The 18,824-nt window shown below is 42.8% G+C and overlaps 1 protein-coding gene across 2 annotated transcripts; it reads left to right on the top strand.

Moving 5' to 3' along the window:
* Positions 1 to 617: 617 nt before the first annotated feature.
* arih1 (ariadne ubiquitin-conjugating enzyme E2 binding protein homolog 1 (Drosophila)) lies at positions 618 to 16,711 on the top strand. Of its 2 annotated transcripts, none has more exons than XM_076042839.1 (15): positions 618 to 721; positions 1,398 to 1,724; positions 7,676 to 7,743; positions 7,823 to 7,970; positions 8,342 to 8,434; positions 8,527 to 8,582; positions 10,196 to 10,262; positions 10,413 to 10,519; positions 10,631 to 10,673; positions 10,792 to 10,863; positions 10,968 to 11,098; positions 11,287 to 11,344; positions 12,846 to 13,106; positions 14,556 to 14,668; positions 14,765 to 16,711. In XM_076042839.1, the coding sequence occupies exons 2-15, from the start codon at positions 1,440 to 1,442 to the stop codon at positions 14,847 to 14,849; spliced, it is 1,587 nt and encodes a 528-aa protein (XP_075898954.1). In that variant the 5' UTR covers positions 618 to 721; positions 1,398 to 1,439; the 3' UTR covers positions 14,850 to 16,711. The 2 variants fall into 2 exon arrangements, with proteins under 2 accessions (XP_075898954.1, XP_075898955.1); XM_076042840.1 differs by having other exon boundaries at positions 625 to 721; positions 1,438 to 1,724.
* The last annotated feature ends 2,113 nt before the right edge of the window (positions 16,712 to 18,824 follow it).

Raw genomic sequence — 18,824 nt, 5'->3', positions numbered from 1 at the left:
AGATATTTTCAAAAGGGAAGAAAACTGTCTTACAACTTCAACATTTTCTTTGACATTTTTCCCCGTGCAGTTCCTGTGACGTAAAATATGTGTTATGCCGTATTATGCCGCTGGCTAAGAATCGGGTACGCTTCGCGGTAACGCGCACACTGCTAAAGCGGAAATGACCAAATGACGACTTGGGACGCCTGTCTCAAAACACCGTCGTTTTTTTTGTTTTGTTTTTGCGGGATTTAATTGAGCAAGAGATATATTCGGTTGCTTAATGCAATTAAATATCCAGCGTCCACAACTTATGCTGCTTGTTAAGATATTGTGAACACCTTAGCAATTGTATTTTCTTGATTATAAAATAATCTGCAGAGTCATCTATGTCATCTTTGTCCCATCACGCTCGTTCAGAGTGCGGTCAAGGTGTCTGCAAGCACGCTGCATTATGTGAAACTGTTTTGTTGACGCTTAATTACATATTTGCAGGATGCAAAAGGTTATGATTGGGGGTTACCACACGTGGCATTATTTATTATCTTGGTATTCAAGCCCCGAATCTTCTCAAAATTCTGAGATTAAAGTCAAAATTCCGAGTTTATTAAATCAGAAATCCACCATTTTAAATCAGAAGTATGGTGCTTCTTAGGACCAACTTCTCTACGTTCTGTTTTTTCCCTCGCATGTTTGAGAATTCCTCGGAGGAACTTCTACATTCTAGAAGGAGAAAAGGGTAAGGGGGGGAATCGTAATCTTGCTTATCTTTTGTATTGTCTTGTAATTTAAGCACAATACACTGTCGCTGTGGTAGGAGGAATGTTGTGATGTCGATAGCGATAACATGACGACATCACATTTTTCAGAAACAACGCCCTTATGATGACTCGGAATTGAACACAATATCAAGGCATTTGTTGACCCAAAGTTTTTAATCTACATTTAGATTCATCTGACGCTTTGGCTGTGTAAATAAAATGAGTTTTAAGACGTAATAAAAAAAAAAAACCATTCATATATTCAATAAACAAGACATGGTATAGAGCATTTTGCAAGTTTTAATATAAAATATTATTTTTATATTATATATCACTTTTATTATTTGATTGGGGTTTTCCCTCCGACCAATTAACGAGATGGGAATGAGAAGTCGTGTTTTGATTTTTTATTATTATTTTTATTTCGCTTCCGGTTTTGGCCGTGCACGCCTCTGCGAGGGGCACGCAATTTTTTGGAAGCCTTGGAGAAAACGACGTAACACCGGCGTCAGTTGTTGACGCTGTGTCTCTTTGTTGGCTTAGCAGCAGCGGCGGCGGCGACGTTTTGTTGTTATTTTCGCTGGAGCTAAAACACGGACACCGCCAATTTGGGCTTTTCGTATTATTCCTTATTCCATATTTCACACCCTGTAGACGTTTAGGTGTGCTTGTCACAAGTTGATAACACCCCTAGGAATGGACTCAGACGAAGGTTACAACTATGAGTACGACGACGAAGAGGAGGAATGTAGCGAGGATAGCGCCGAAGAGGAGCCCGAGGACAACCTGGAGCTCGGAGAAGTGGAGTTGGTCGATCCCGTGGTGGCCGGTGGAGAGCGGGATGACTGTGGAGAGACTGGCGGAGGTGGCCACGGTCCCGGCGAGGAGGAGGAAGAAGATTACCGTTTTGAGGTTTTGACCGCGGAGCAGATTCTCCAGCATATGGTGGAGTGTATTCGGGAGGTCAATGAGGTCATACAGGTATGTATTTTGTCATGTCAGTGTCAAAAAATGACCAGGTTCAGGTTTGGCTTCAAGCGTAAACAGGCCTTGGATTTTAGCTTAGCCGTTAGCCACCGTGGAGTAGTTTAGTTGCTGGCAAGTTGGTAGTTTCTCAACAGTGATAGGATTTGCCCTGTCATTTTTCTTTTATACGTCATACAGGTCAACTTTTTAAACTGAAAAAGATTTAAGCCGCTTCTAACTTAAATCGTGGCGGTGAGTGTAGTAGTTCAGATGTGTTTTATTCCAGGAAGTAGCCCCATCCCTTTGAGAAGTTGGCAGCAACGTTCGCCAAGCTAATGTTAGCTTAGCCGAGCACCCCAGAAAAAGTAACTGTATAGGCTGTCGTTCTCGTTCTCGAAACAGACAACTGCCAACTACTACAAAACGGCAGTTGTATTATGTGAATGATAAAAATGTCACCTCAAGGTTGTAGCTTATGTAAAACGACACGGAGCTTGGCGTTTTGTTGAATTGGGAAAGGCTTGGTCATCGAGTTACTTAGCTTACTGTATGCTAGGTACCTTGTTTAACAATTTGGTTGTATTTCATCTTTGTATTTTTGAATCAGTTCGTTAAAGCGAATAACACAAACGAACGATAACTTACAGAACTCGTTTAATGTTAGGTAATGACAAATGAAAATAGATATCGGGGCAGACTCGTCGTAGCTCGGTCCCTTATCGGCAACTCGGGCCCCATTTCCTTTCATGTAACTAGCCTACTAATAAAATCGTATGGCGTCTTTAAGAGCAGTCGACATACGCATATATTTTATTTATATCTTAAACACGAAGTGAATTTGTGTGTCATTGCGCCACCCACAAGTGAATCCTAATTGAAAGGAATAAAAATTGAAGTGCAGCATCGCGGGTGTTGCAGCCGCAGAGTGACATAGTGATCCTTCTAAAAATAGCAGTTAAGTTGGTTCCACTGAACTGCTTTGCCACGAGGTTCTACAGCCCCTACAAAAGCATTGTCCCGTCTAAAACATATATGCGTGTTGCATGTTCTTTCTTAGAAATATAAAGTCTTGCTTACTGACTTGAATTTGACTTTCACAGCCCTGAACCCCAAAGCTGAACTTTAGTCAGTATGGTTCATATTCATCCAGTTTGAAACAACTATGTGATTGAATAATGACCTCTGTGTAAGTCATTGTATTGTCACTGTCTGTCACAAAAATCAGTTTTGGTGGTTTGCTTCTTGTTCTTGCCTTGCAATATTACATATTCCCATACCATGTTCTGTACATGTTGCATTATAATTTCCATTGTCCTATATTTCATTATTTTCTTATGTGGTGTAAACAGTTGTAATTGCTAAAGATCTTGCTCATGCCTTGTCCTCTCTCTGAGCCCTTTTGTGTGATGATGCGTTTGATAACATATCCTCAAATGCATTTACCATTTTTACCATGTTAGTATCATAATCGATTGGAAGTTGGGGAGTTTCGTATTACCTGCTTAAACTGTGACTTTCTTTTCATAGAACTCTTAAAAGTGACTAATTTTTGTTTCATACAGTAGTGCACATAAAATAACTTCAAATCAGTCTTTAAATCTCTACTAAGTCTGTTTTTCAGGCGGGCTTCCTTAAAATATGGCGGTGCAAGATGGCAGCTAACTAGGAGCAAGACCTGTGCTCGATGTATATTCTTTTAAATGACTTAATTTGTACTGCTAGTATGCACTTTTCTTAATGTATTTATGTGCAGTATGTTAAGCTTTTACCCAGGACTGAACGGCACTCGCATTCATTTCGAGATCACGTTTCTCTCACAATTTTTTCCCCCCAAAACAAATATTTATTACCCTTATTGTCTGTAACAAAAGAACAGAACAAAAACATCATAGTGTTTCATGCAAGATTCATTGGCGCATCAACTCCGGCTGTCAAGTCGTAACTGCACCATCAGACAGTAGACAATGCTTCTTAACTGTACACAGCAATAGAATCAAACATGGTCCTTTTTTTCTGCAGCAAACTGGTTAGAGATTCTTTGCTAAGAACACAAGTCGGTCAACATTTTCCGGCTTGAGTGACTCCTCATAACTTTGTCAAAATTTGCTCCGTGGTGATGTTTGAGGTTGTGCTACGAAGTCGAATCTCTCTCTGCATGTAACCTTCTTCTGACTTTTGTCGTCTTCTCTGAAACCAAAAAAACTTCCAGACCACGGAATGTGATCCGTGGACCTTGGGCTCTATTTTGTTCTCACCGTGGACTGATACGTTTTGTTGTACAGCCAACAACAGCCAACAAGACTTGTCAGCCGTACAAGTCTTCCTTTCAAAGCATTTCACGCATTCACGTTGTCGGTAAGGCGGCGCTTTTCACGCAGTTAGATGTTTTTCCCCACCTGACCCCGTCTTTGGCTGTTCTGCATCACGTGGTATTTTGATGCAAAGTCATTCAGGAGCTCTTGTTTTTGTGCAGTTGGTGTCGCGAATGAAAATGCTGCAGGAGAAATTAGGAACGCTTCTTTTCTGGCAGCTGATGTCCTGAACGGAAAAAATGTGACGGAATCGTCGACATTGAGAAACTAGAGCGCTGCACGTATGAATCGATGGCATTTTTTTTTTTTTTTATGGTTAATCGTTAGGTTATGGTTAATAATTTTACTAAAATAAAAATCCTAAATCAAGCCAAATTTTGCACACAGGACCTTTAATGTCACATATTAATTTGTAGAGTAAAATGTTTGTTGTCAATACCAAGAGTATTTCATACTTAAAATGTTAAAGGAATGAGTTATAGGCAAATTCAGAATTGTAATTGTAAAGGCAGTATTGGGTTTTCTTCTTTTGTTATTTGAAGATGTCTTTATCTTTAATCCTCAAGGCTTTGTTACTTCTGGTTCATTTGAACTACATCAGCACTTAAAAGATTATATTTACCTGAGTGACCAAAAACCAACTCATATATTTATTTCACAAGTAGGAATGAAGAATAGGCACATCCATGCAAAGGAAAGTAGCTCTTAAAGTTACTCGAGCTTTTTTCCTCTTTAAATCTGGGCTCCTTTGAGTTTCCAACTCTGGGTTAACCTGCCGTGTGCCAAGTCCAGCAGCACAATGAAACCTGGAGGGGTCGTGAAGGAGAGCGGTCGGTGTCGCGTAATTGATGTTGCCTTGTGTCGTGTTGAGTCACGTAGTTGTGCTCGTGTCTGCTGACTGCTGGAAGACGTGTTCATGGTGCAGCCATCAGGCAGCTGAGCTGGTTGAGCCTCACCTGGGCTGCAGCTATCACTTTGCTTTTATACCTCTGGGGGCATTTATTTGTTGTAAATCCACGAGCTCCATCCTCAATACATATCAACAATATTATATTGGCAGATAACACAAGCAAAATTGTAAAACATTACTTGCATCATTCAAACTTCCTAATTTGTTGCAGGTGATCGTTATTGCATAATTGGCTACATGGTCTCAGATTCTGATCCTCAGGGTTATAATAAATTGACTCATATTAATCAGATTTCATTTTGTGTTGCTTGTTATGGCTCATTATTATTTATTGCTTCACTTTAGACACGCATATGTTTTCTCAGATGCTGCTGTTGGAGACTTCAGAACAAGTGTCTAAATTTAGAACGCTTGACTTTTGTATTTTACAATAAATACCTGCGTGTCAATTTGGAAACTGTCTGTGAGCATACGACTTCAACTTTGCAGTTACTTACTTACTTAATCCTCTTCGTCCCAAGTGGGACATAAGGCTTCGACGATCTGCCTCCATCGAGACCTGTCTTGTGCTACATGTTGTGCCTCGCCCCATGTAAGGTTCATCTCCTTAAGCTCAGCTGTCATGTTTCGCCGCCAGGTGGTTTTGGGTCGACCTTGACTCCTTTTCCCTGCTGGGGTCCATCTAAGTGCAACCTTTGGGATTCGATCCTGGGGCATTCGAAGCACATGTCCCAGCCATCGTAAACGGCGGCGTTTGATTTCTGACCCAATACTGGAACACCTGGTCATCCTGTGCAACTCTCTATTTGAGATCTTCTCAGGCCAGAAGATGCGGCAGATTTTACGCAGGCAGCGGATGGCAAGTACTGTCACTCGCCAGCATTCCGAGCCATACGTCAGCACCGATTTAACGTTGCTGTTGTACAGTCTGACCTTTGTTCTGAGGCTGTACTGCTTCGACTTCCAGATAGAATGGAGCCTTGCAAAAACCCCGTGAGCCTTCCCTAGCCTTGCTCTGATATCCTTCTTTGTTGCGTTGTTTTTGCTGACAAGACTGCCCAGGCAGGTGAAATCTTCGACGTAGTCGACGGTTTCTCCATTCACAATGATTGGTGCGTTAGGAGTGGAATTAATGCACATCACTTGTGTTTTGGAGCCATTGATGTTCAGCCCTGTTTGTTTGGCATACTGGGTGAGTCTGTCAGTTTTCTCCTGCAAGTGGGTGTAATTGGAGGAGAGAACAGCAAGGTCATCAGCAAAGTCTAGGTCTTCGAGTTGGGAAAACTTTGCAGTGCAGCAAGTAAATTGTGTTTTAATGTATTGTTATGCTTTTGGAAGAGTAGTTGAAGACACCCAACACAATCTCTCTCTCTCTCTCTCTCTCTCTCTCTCTCTCTCTCTCTCTCTCTCTCTCTCTCTCTCTCTCTCTCTCTCTCTCTCTTACTCTCTAGAAATTAATGTTTTAATTCTGCATATCTGCCAAACCCCGCTATACATCAATACCCTGTTCTGTATCGTCTATGCTGTAATTAAAATGCAGACGGTGGCAGAGGCTGTTAATTTCTTTTCTCTCACCTGACAAGGACAGTGTCTGGACTAAAAGTTCTGGTGATATTTTTGTTGTTGTTGTTGAAGGGCTTGTTGACAGACATTCATTTTCATGAAATGTTATTAATTTTTGGTTGTTTGTTCTGCTTTTTGTCTGTTATCTTCAAACCCATGGTCATATTGAATGTTTCTTTGACACTTTCACAGACATACAACATGTTCTTTTACAACAGTGACTTCAACTAAATATCAGAGTTTCAGTGCAAATGAGAGATTGACTCAGCACCACAAAGTCAACTACTAACGTCAAGGTAGTTGGGTCAGATAAAGTGACCTGATTGACTCTCTTGCTGTGTCTCAATTCAGGTTCTGCATCCTTGAAGTACGCATTTTGAAATTAAGTTGCGTCATTGCACTGCGCAAAGGCTTGTCCCAATTCCCGAGGGTGCTTAGGATGCTCAAAATGCGCACTCGGAAATACGCACTCGTTTTAGCCGATTCCAAGGATGCACCACATCGTGGGATCCTGGGAAGTCAGCTGAAATTAGCAGCATGCACTGGTTAAGACACGACATATAAATCTAAATATTGAAGTTTCACATAAAGTATCCAGTTTTTAACGTAGGATTTTATTTATTTGATCATCCAACGGCATCGTTAGATGGCGAACCAATGGTTAGCTTGATGCTATAAAAACGTCACTTCCGGGGTTGGCCAGCCGGAGGGAACGGCGGTGACGAAACGAGGAAATACGCCCAAGGCTAGACCATCCCGAGTGGTTACCGGGGAGGCCGGGTTTGGTCCGTCCTTCTAGGCTGGGAACTCTAAGAACGCTTCCTTCAGACGGAGGACACTCGGTCTCAAGGGTGCAGAACCTGAATTGAGACACAGCAAAAGTGACCTGATTTCAGTTTGAAGTCTGATTTCAGCTTGGCCAATTTTTTATCCCTGACAGCCGGCCTTGGTATGCAGCGTCTCATCAGAGGTGTGCCAGAGCACCGTCTGATCTGCTGTGCAAGTCTCCAGAAAGAGGAAAATATTTAGTCTGGACTGCTTTTGCCTGCCATTAAAATGCTCACTTGCTGAACACTTGACACAAATAAACATAAGTCATGTCATCAGAAATGTACTGAACAGTGTAGAGTAGCTCTATAGTAGTGCTCTATTTATACTTTTTTTTTCCCTTGTTTCTCCAGAACCCTGCAACAATAACACGCATCCTTCTCAGTCACTTCAACTGGGATAAAGAGAAACTTATGGAAAGGTAACGTCTGTTTTTATAAGTTTTGTATTTCTGAGCTACCAAATCAAAAATCCAACCACTATTTTTTGTCCTCCTGCAGGTATTTCGATGGCAACCTTGACAAGCTCTTCTCCGAGTGCCACGTTATAAACCCTAGTAAGAAGCCTCGGATCCGTCCTCCAATCAACACCAGGTCATCGTCGCAAGACATGCCATGTCAGATCTGCTATTTAAACTTCCCGAACTCTGTAAGTCCCCTTTGTCCACCTGCAGGCGCTATGTTTACGAGCCCAGTGCCGTCTGCTTACGGGTTCCTGCTGCACTTGGTCATTTAATAGGACAGTTGTCCTTGACTCATGGTGATGATGAAATCGTTGTGACGCAGGGCTTTAATCGTTGTTAAGGTGTCGTGTGTCACTGTACACCGTGCAGTAGTTTTCAGAAAATGATCCGGTTTCATTTTAGCCGAGGTCCATGCTATAATGAAACCTTTTTACAGAAACCTGTACATTTTTTTTTTAGAAAAAAAAAATATTCTTCTGTGTTGACGGTACTCTCAATCATCTGCTCACATCTGTGAGATGATGCTTTATCTTCTAACTCTCTGCTTCCCCAACAGTACTTCACAGGATTAGAATGTGGACACAAGTTCTGCATGCAATGCTGGGGAGACTACCTGACAACTAAAATCATAGAGGAGGGAATGGGACAGGTACACACTAATGTTTCCAAAGGCGTCGGGTCACTGTGGGGGTTTGGATTGTTCTCTGGCTGATGCTCTGCCTTCTTTTCTTTCCTTCTCAGACCATTTCGTGCCCCGCTCATAGTTGTGACATTTTGGTTGATGACAACACAGTCATGTGAGTATTTGCGTGGGACTAAATTTCAATTTCTCAACCACACACATTTGTCAGGGGTGCTTGTTCATTGACCATTGGGTTTGAAGCTGCACAATCTTTTTCAAAAGACATCCAGATATTCTTGAACCCTGAGCAATCTCCTTCACTGCATCGGTCTCAGTCTGGTATTTGTCATGAACGTGTGTGACCACTGGCTGACTATCAGATCCTAATGGGATGAAATTGTCTAATTTGAAATTTTGATCTGCATTTGTGCGCTTTTATATAGTTGAAGGACAAGGACGGCCACAGCTGGATTCCCGAGTGATCAGTGAGGAAAATTGACGAGGCCGCACTTGAAGGACAAACTGCTGCTTTGTCTTTGAGCTTTCAGTTGAATTTTTTATTGACATTTGTCAGCAGACCCAATAAATCACTTTAAATGGTCAACGAGACATTTACATTAGACTTGATAGATTAGGCCAACAGCATTCAGAGGGATTTTGACCTCCCTTTCTCAGCGGTTTCAAACAGATTGGCTGCAGCTGGGGTGCGGGCAAGAGTTCTGCGGAGCTCTGATGCATGAGTTGCACTCTCGGCCTGGCAACGTGAAATCCATATCCACCATGACGACCTACAGTCGGGTCCCCAGCAACATTGGCAGCTGCCAAAATAACTGCATGCTTATCTATTACAAACTCGCTGTCCTGCTTCCCTGGGTCGGGTCACGGGGGCAGCAGCCGAAGGAGAGAAGCCCAGACTCCCGTCTTTAATGTTGGAAGATAATCTGATATGGCAACACTGTGGTATCCTGGACACCAACCAGAAATGAATTTTTATTATAAAATAGAAACATGGACATTATTGCTTTTGTTCATCACCTGTGGGGTGCCTGCAGTATGTGCACAGCCTCAGTGCAGACACACGCAAGCGTTTGTCTGAAGAAGATGCTTTTTTTGTCTTGTGAAAAATGTGCATTTTACATAGCACAGAATTCAAAACGACAATCAGGAAGAGTTGCTTTTTTTTATTTGCGTGATCCAGGATGCTTTGTTACTGCACAACCTGACTTCTTAGCATTCGCATCCAGGAAGTGTGAGTTATTGACGTCGTCACAACTTGGCCCTGAGGACGTGGTTGCTGCTGGAACAAACACAGTAGAAGATCCTAAACCTCTTTTTAGTGCAGCCCTACATTGATATATGCTTCCATACATATTTGATTATGCAGCTTATCGTCGCTTGGGTTTCTACTTCCTGTTTGAAAGCAAGACTAATCGGTTGTCTCCAGCCGTTAAGCTGAACCTAATTGTCTTAACCCAGATTCTGAATTGAGGAGCCAGTAGGAGGCATAATCCTGATCTGGTCGGCTGCAGAAACAATTCCTCCCCATGCGGATATGTTATTATTAGGTCCATATTGTAGCAGTTTGCTTGGCAGTTTTACATGACTTAGGGGTCGAAGGTCCCCTGTGTGTAACCCTGTAAATACTTTCTGCATTATTTGTTAAAGAAAATATTTAATTGTATTCATTATGATGTATTCTTGCATGTAAAGTGTTATGGAAACGTGTTGTTATCAAAATGACCCATTTAATACACTGAAATGTAATTAACGTTTTCACTTCTTTAATAGGCGCCTCATAACTGATTCTAAAGTGAAGTTAAAGTACCAGCATTTAATTACAAATAGTTTTGTAGAGGTAAGAATTTCTGTCTTCTCAATGCTTTTTTTTTTTAAATTGTAATTTGGAATCAATGATCGATGACACTAATCTAGCATGCTTTATTTGGAACGACCAGCGTCCACGATGCCATGAGCTGATGTTCTGTCTTGTCGTCGCTCCTTTCAGTGCAACCGATTGTTAAAGTGGTGTCCAGCACCGGACTGTCATCATGTTGTCAAGGTCCAATATCCTGATGCCAAACCAGTGAGGTGCAAGTGTGGCCGTCAGTTCTGGTAAGAGCCGCTTCATTTTCGATGACGAATGATTTGTGTCGAGTGTGAATCATTGGAAATTATTAAAAAAATAAATGAGTTCTGATGAATGAATTCTTCTGCCGTGTGCAGCTTCAACTGTGGAGAGAATTGGCATGACCCTGTTAAGTGTAAGGTAGGCAATCCATGTAACAAACCAATACGATCAACACTTACCTACTGACCTATTATACAATATAAAGAGTTTCCAATAGTTTCCCTATCAAAACGATATGATTTTTTGTCTTGTATAGTGGCTGAGGAAATGGATCAAGAAATGTGATGATGATAGTGAAACTTCGAACTGGATTGCAGCAAACACTAAGGTATTGGGCTTTTCTGTGCGTTAGACTACATCATGTTTTCTTTTATCCGTTTGTGTGATCTGAAAATGAACTTTTTGTTTTACTCTGTTTTTTTACTGTGACAGGAGTGTCCAAAATGCCACGTCACTATTGAGAAAGACGGTGGCTGCAACCACATGGTCTGTCGGAACCAAAACTGTAAAGCTGAGTTCTGCTGGGTCTGCCTTGGTCCATGGGAACCTCATGGCTCTGCATGGTATTTATTTGTTTGTTTATTTATTTATTTTCTTTATGTCAAATTTGGTCAAATCCATTTTTTTTTAAAACTTAATTTCTGTGTCATTAACCAATTTTAAAAAAATCATTAAAATTCTTGAGTGTGTACTACTACTTAGAAAAATGAAAATATGCAAACCAATGTGATGTTTGTGTTTCACTTTTCAGGTACAACTGCAATCGTTACAACGAAGATGACGCAAAGGCAGCTAGAGATGCTCAAGAGGTAAGAAATAATCCTCCTTTTTACATACATTTGACATTGTTACACCGCAGGAAAGGGACTTCCAGTCTTTGGGTTTTGCTGGGATCTTCAGAATATCTCCAGACATCGACCGTGACATCTGGACCTTAGCTAATAAGCTGCAATGAGCTGAGTTGAAACGATAAAAAAATAAAAATAAAGAAAGAAAAAAATCAGAAAATTTCACAGGATTCGTTTTAACATTATACACACTACATTCTAATGTGATGCACTGTACTGACAGACGCACACTCAAACTCTCTCACTAACTGCTTTACCACCGTCATTAAGGAGCGAACGTAAGTTCAATGAACTATTCGCGCTTGTCAAGTTGGACAACGAGTCGAACACCAGCAGCAACCGGGGAGGCAGCATATTTCAAAATGCTCCCAAACCTTTGCCGACTTGGGTCAAACTGGTCTCTCTGCCTCCCCCGCGGTTCAAATAATATTACAATGCTCCACAGTCCGCACTGTCACTGTACTCCATGCTGCCAGATCAATAGAGATTGAGGGAGGGAGAGAGAGAGAGGGAGCGAGCGCTCTGTGTGCTCCACACAAGTCGCAGCTTGAATGACGTAATAACCCTGCGACACAATGGATCCATTCAGTGGAATTCATTGCCGACACTACAGTGTGAAATTGCCTACTACAGCACCTGCGCTGACAACGGCTAAATTCAGATTTGTCAAGCTGTCTGTCCACTATTGTGTGTTTGTCTCAACATCTCAGGAACACTTTGAGGGATTTGTGCATCATGATCACTTCCCTGTGCACGAACACAGATATTAGGGAGTTCTTGGCGACACGCAGGGATTTGAACCACACCTTAATTACCCAGTCAAACAACGTCAGACTCGGTGTGCATTTATTTGCGTCTTTGTGGAAGGGAACTTAGAGTCTTGGCATTGTGTGATGTTGAGTTGCGTGGTAAGATCCGGTGATGAGAATCAGTCCTGTGGAATGTCCTGCTGGGAAGATAAACACCATAAAACTGGCTCTGGTTCCAATTGGCCCCAGTCTCTGCTCACAGTCGAGCCGTTGGGAGCGTTGGAGAGCTCGACTCCCAACCGTGATTTGCGGGCGAGAGTGCGTCTGTCACCCAGAGTGGGGTTCTTTATGGCTTCCAGATCTTCAGCGAGATCGCAGTGTCCGAAGAGGAGTGCAGCAGTCATTCGTGCGTCACCTCCAGTGCCCACGGAGTGGTTCACCGGAAGGCCGCGCAGTGATAAAAAAATGCAAGAGTCCTGCAGAATGAACATTAAGTCCAGATGTGGCACTACTAGACACACAGCTCTGATGAGCCACCTTGCTAATCAAGGTCCGCTTCGCCAAGTTTCATTGTTGCCAGTTTGTTTCCTGTCACTATCAGCATCATCAACAGTTGTTCATTTCCTGGAAGTGCCGGCAGGCGGGACAGTCTTGATCTGTGATACTCACGTCTTAACGCCCAGTCCCCCCCCACCCCCCTGCTGTCTCTGCAGCGCTCCAGGGCTGCCCTGCAGAGGTACCTGTTCTACTGCAACCGCTACATGAACCACATGCAGAGCCTGCGCTTCGAGCACAAGCTCTACGCTCAGGTCAAGCAGAAGATGGAGGAGATGCAACAGCACAACATGTCCTGGATCGAGGTGCAGTTTCTGAAGAAGGCCGTGGACGTGCTGTGCCAGTGCCGCTCCACGCTCATGTTCACTTACGTCTTTGCCTTCTACCTCAAGAAGAACAACCAGTCCATCATTTTTGAGGTATGTTGATGTGTTTTTCTTCGGTGTCTTTTTGGCCTTTTTTTCCTTCACGGGTGGCCACGGAAATCATCTGCCTGCATCTAACCTCATCATCTGCACCCTCGTCCCTCACACCATCACACCACCATTTTCCACTCTTTGGTCTTTCTCCTGGGCTTCGGCCTGGCAGTTCCAACCTCAACCTCTCTCTGTCTTTACATACATGCACGGCTTTTTGTTTTGTTTTGCTTTTTTGCTACTCTTATTTTCTCTTATGTCACTACTGGTACTCAGTCTTTGACTTTGGGCGTAGCAGTAGCCTATCGGAAAGGTTGAACGAAAGCTGGTCATGTTCCGTGTTGGTCATCTTAGCAGAAACTCAACAATGTTTTTGGACAATTGTGACATGAATGAAATAATTCTTAATTTGCCCAACAAAAAAAAAAATCAACAGTAATGTCGTCTAATTAATAACATGGCAACATGCTTTCCATGGTTTATAGTTGTAACCAGAAGGTGTCAGCCAGTGCGCACAGACAAACATCCCCTCTTCAAACGCCCCACCCCCAGGAACTAGCACTGTTATTTATAGTGAATATACTATATGGTTCCTGTTCCTGTTCGCTCATCCACTTTTTGGTGGATGAGCCATAACATTTCATTAATCCTAAACTTTGAGTGTTTGGTGTGATTCGTGTATGTGTTGACTTATTAAAGCTCCTGTCATTGATGACGTGCAGTCAATCAAACCAAGTGTAAATTCAAAGTAGTCCATTAGTCTCAGAGGAACTTGTGCTTTTAGTCAAGGAGGAGTTGAGTCAGCTGGTTTCCAGGTCAAGCAGGTGTTTGTTGTATAAAATACAAGACGGCACCATGAGACCTGAGGAACACAGCTTTCCACCCCTCCACCTCCCCTTTTAGTTTATGCTGAATCCTTATTTTCCACTATTGGGTAATTATTTTATTATTTACCCCAGTCTCCCTGTAGTAACCCCCCCCCCCCCACACACACACACACACACACACACACCCTTTATTTAAGGAGGACTCTCAGGGGCTCTCCCAAGACTCCTTGTAGTCTGAGGAGATTTCTCCCTCATCGGTCACCGTGACCTCAATATTTATTTGGTCATTCATTCTGCAGCACAATGCAAATGACATTCAAGGAGATTTCATGCACCTGCGCCTTCACTATAACACCCCCCTGTTTGTGGAATCCCAGGGACTTTCTGTTGTTTTCCAGTTTTCAGTTTGGATGCAGAACGTTCACATCGCATTCAGATTGTTTTCATAAGTTTCTGTGACAAAGGCTCAAGATTAAAATAAATTACCTTAGCGGTGGTCGAGTTAAACCTAAGCAACAACATGACCCTTCTTGTGAAGCGACAATCCAGGCACGACGCGACCGACCGACTGTCCTTCTCTTTCTGCACTGTGGCTAAAAATAATGGGACCTTTTTCATTGATCAGAACAACCAGGCGGACGTGGAGAAAGCCACTGAGGTGCTCTCAGGCTACCTAGAGCGAGACATTTCCCAGGATTCCTTGCAGGACATCAAGCAGAAAGTACAAGATAAATACAGGTGGGTGAAAGTGCACGTGCGTTGTGCGGCGTGCGTCTGTTGGAATGTCGTGCTCGACGTTGAAAAAAAAAAAAAAAAAATTTTGTGTCGTTGCAGATACTGTGAGAGCAGGCGAAGAGTGCTGCTACAGCACGTGCATGAAGGCTATGAGAAGGACCTGTGGGAGTACATTGAGGATTGAGGACACATCCCAATGCAATGGACTCTTGAGTATCTTGACAAACTAGAGCGCTGATGCAATTAAAACAGGGCAGCACGGGCCTTCTGCCGCCTCTCTTTTGACAAACCAACCACTTTTGCATCATTTTTTCCCGGATTTGTTTAACAAAATCTTCAAAATAAATTATATTTAAATAAAAGGTAGAGTAATGAAAGTGTACTACAGTATTGTTAGCAAGTGAGTGGAATCTTCAGAAAGCAGAAAACCCATCTTAAACAAATACATCCTTTTGGCTCGTATTGTAACATCTCTCCTAAGCGATCTTTTCCTACGTTTGTTTTCTTTTTGTTTGTTTGTTTTTTGGCTTGTGAATCTTTTTTTTTGTTTGTTTGTTTGTTTGTTTGTTTTAATGTTGACTTTTGTTTACCCATTTGTGTGAAAATGTTTTTCGACACAGCTTTAATTGTCCTGGCCTTGTTTGCAATATGTGGCAGAATGTCGAAAGGCTGATTGCAAGGGGGGCAAAGACATTTCGGGGGGGGTTCGGAGGCGGGTTTGGGGGGGGGGGGTGGGGCTCCACAAGAACAAAATAGAAATTCTGTATTTTTCAATTTGTAAATAGTCCATATGCATGGAAGTAAAACAGCAAGAGTGGCACGTTGTTTGCATAATTTTGAAATACTTAGCAGTTTTGAAAAAAAAGGGTGTTCCTTTGCCATGTTGTGTGTGAGTGTGTGGCGGTCCGTGGCAATAAGGCATCCACCCACCCTGCCACCATCCCAAGAGTTTGTTTTAGAGTAGTATGCAAGATACACCTCATCAGCGACTCTAAACAGTGACTAATCAAAAGAATATGGCAGAAGTTGCAAGGGGGTCAGAGACAGGACTTTATTAAAAAAAAAAGAAAAAAGAAACAAACAAACATTGAATGGGGGCAAAAAATATATATATTAAAATTCTTTAACCCAACATCCCTCTATTTTACCCAGTGATTTGTTTTTTAGAGATGTTTAACATATAAAACGTATAGCTTTTTTTTTTTGGTTTTGTTTTGTTTTCAAGAGCCAAACTGAGTGACATTCACTCCCCTTTTTTTTTCTTTCTCTCTCTCTCTCTCTCTCTCTCTTAATACAGCTTGAGGTAGCAATCTCAAAGCTCAGCTTGCACCTTGGGGTTGAATGAGGGTAATCGAATGTACTAAACGGCACAGCTCTGGAGTGCTGCTAATTTGGCTGGATTGTTGTCAGAAGATGGGGTCGCGCATTTGCATCGCTCTCGCAGGAAGTGCTGGGATGACACGGGGGGGGTAGGGAGGGAAATGATATTGGGCGCGCCACTGTAATGAGATCTCCTACCTTGACTGAAAATTGCAAAAAGCCACACCAAGTGGACCTCGGCGATCCCGGAGGCAGGAGATGAGCAGTGAGCAAACTCCTGATTATTTTATAGGAATGGTGTATAACACTGTTGTGCTATTATCGCGTTAACCGACTGTACTTTTTCGCACATGGATCTAAACGGGGGCGGGGGCGGGGAGGGGGGGGTGGAATCGTCGAGGTTTTTATTTTCTTCTTCTCTCATTGTTTAATGTGGTGGTTGCTCCAGTCGTCTCTCTTGCTTGTAAAATGCTCGTTGGTTCCTCTGCAGCGTCGGCGGTCGTCCCTTTGATTGCCCGGAGGGGACGCGAACGCAACAGGCACCGATGCAAGCCAGAAGATGACACCAAAGTGTCAGCTTTCATTAAAAACACATCCTTTAATCCAGTTTCAGAACTTTGAGGGAATTCTCTCCCGTATGCTTCTTATGTGTTCAGACTTATTATTTTATCCTAGCAAAAATATAAACTGTATTGTTTATTTGAATAAATGTCATGAGAAATCTTATTTTTGGGAGTACTGTGTGAGTCATTAGAGTAGGTTTGGTCTCAATCATAACAACTACCCAAACATCAACGATGCACTTCTGCGCTATGTATTTTGCAGTGTAGTAAACGCTAAAGACCCTTGCAGAGCTGTGTCTTCCAGAACTTTTTTTTTTTTTAAAGTTACGGTAACTCCAATATTTTTTAGTAAAAAAAAAAAAAAACAAGTGTTTGCTTGCAGATTGTGTGGAAATACATGAGTTGGTTGTATGTCAGTTTTTATTTTGTTCAAGTCAATGATGACAAATTTTGAAAGGATGATATCAAAAGATGGGCTATTCCTCTCTCTCTCAGTTGTCTTGCAGGTAACACTAGCTATAGCTGTATACATTAGGCTAATACGCTCTTCAGGGCTCACTGTTTTCATTGTGTCTGCTAGTAATTCATAAACATTTTTGACATTTCAATTAACAGAAGCAGCTACTCACATTAAAATGAGACATCCAAAAAAACAAAACTTTAATACTTTTCTACATATCTTTTCTTTATGCTATCAAAGGTGTTCTATTTCCTTTTAGTGTAAAAATGTGAAAAAAATAGTTGTCTGTTTTTGAGAAAATATTAAAGTACAAAATGTTGCAAACATTGTTCTGGTGTGGGTGGTTGTTTGATAAGATTACACAATGTTGTTGTTTTTTGTGTGGCAATGGGTTATCACCGTTTTGTGTTTTTTTTTCTTCCCCTTTTGAAGTTCTGACCACAAAACTCATGTGTTGGTTAAAAAAACTTCATAACCCAGTCGTCAAGTCAAAAATCTTATATTTCAAGGTGTAAAAACATTAAGACAATCATGACAGTAATGCTTCGATATTTCAATGTGCATAAGAAAGAGACCTAAATCCAATAGAATTCAAACAAAATACAATTCAAAAAGATAAGCACAAATATACCTGGCTAAAACAATTACGTGGTGGCATTGGGCCAGACTTAATGCTTGTGGAAAAAAAAAAAAACAGCCTTGAACTGGATTAAATTACTGCCTGTTCAACCTGCAGCTACACACAAAACGATCACAATCATCATGTCAAAACAAACGACGTGGAACTGAACCTATGTGGAACCCGCGTGTTTAAACAGATTTCAGTTCTGTGTCAAGTATGACTCATTTAATGCTTTATTCTATCCCATTATTACCGAAACTGGTTATTCTTCACATTTCGAGTGGAATGAAATAGTTTCAGTTTCAGAAAGACAACAAAGTACACACTTTGCATGACTGCATTTAAACATAAATAAACCGACCGGTACCAAAACTTGGACATTACAAATGTAAAACCATCATTTAACAAAAAGAAAACAACAAAACTATTCTTCGATCTTGAGCCAGCCTTTCTTATAGTCGATGAGCAGCTCCAGGAAGTACCTCCACTCGGGCTCGCTGTCGTAGCGCACCTCAAAGATGGTCTTGAGGGGGTTGCTGTGGGCCTCGTGGACTCGGAGCACCTCGCCCCTGTACCACACCTCCGACTTGTCGTCCTCCTCGTAGAGGTGCCGGATCTTCTTCCCCACCAGGTCCGGGTAGCGGAGCCTCCCGGCTGCCTCGGCCCTCCGCACGGCCTGGTGCAGCGCCAGATGCCTCCTGTGCTCGGCGGCGGCGGCGCAGCGCGCCGACAGATACGGGCAGCGTTTGACCTTCAGGAAGGACGGGCGCTTCCTCTTGGAGGAGCCGCGCGGCGCCGCCCTGGTGGTCGCGTGAAGAAACCCCCCCGACCTGCGCCACTTGCGGGCCCCCTCACCGGCGTCGGTGCCGGAGGTGTCGGAGTCCGGGACAGCTTGGTAGCGAGCCTTCTTCCGGCTGCAGCCGAACATCCTCCTCAGTTTGAGGATCACGCCGGTGCATTTGGCCGACCTGATGGCCGGCTCGGGGGCCTGCGCGTCTGGATCACCGGGGGACGGAGGCAGATCCTCAAAGGTCAACGGGCACATCCATGAATTGTCAGAGGTGGTGATTGGTGGCGAGCAGGAAGGAATCTTCTCTGCTTCCGTGCAGCCGTCTCCCTCCGCCTCGGCCCCCTCCGACTCGCCGCCTCTTTTCGCGTTTCGGTAAAATCCATCACTTAGCCCGACAGCGCCAC

The sequence above is a fragment of the Nelusetta ayraudi genome, unplaced genomic scaffold (genome assembly GCF_046127955.1).
Source record: "Nelusetta ayraudi isolate G7.1 ecotype Tasmania unplaced genomic scaffold, CSIRO-AGI_Nayr_v1 ptg000071l, whole genome shotgun sequence".
NCBI classification, from domain to species: Eukaryota; Metazoa; Chordata; class Actinopteri; order Tetraodontiformes; family Monacanthidae; genus Nelusetta; species Nelusetta ayraudi.
This window is presented reverse-complemented; position numbering and strand designations above follow the sequence as displayed.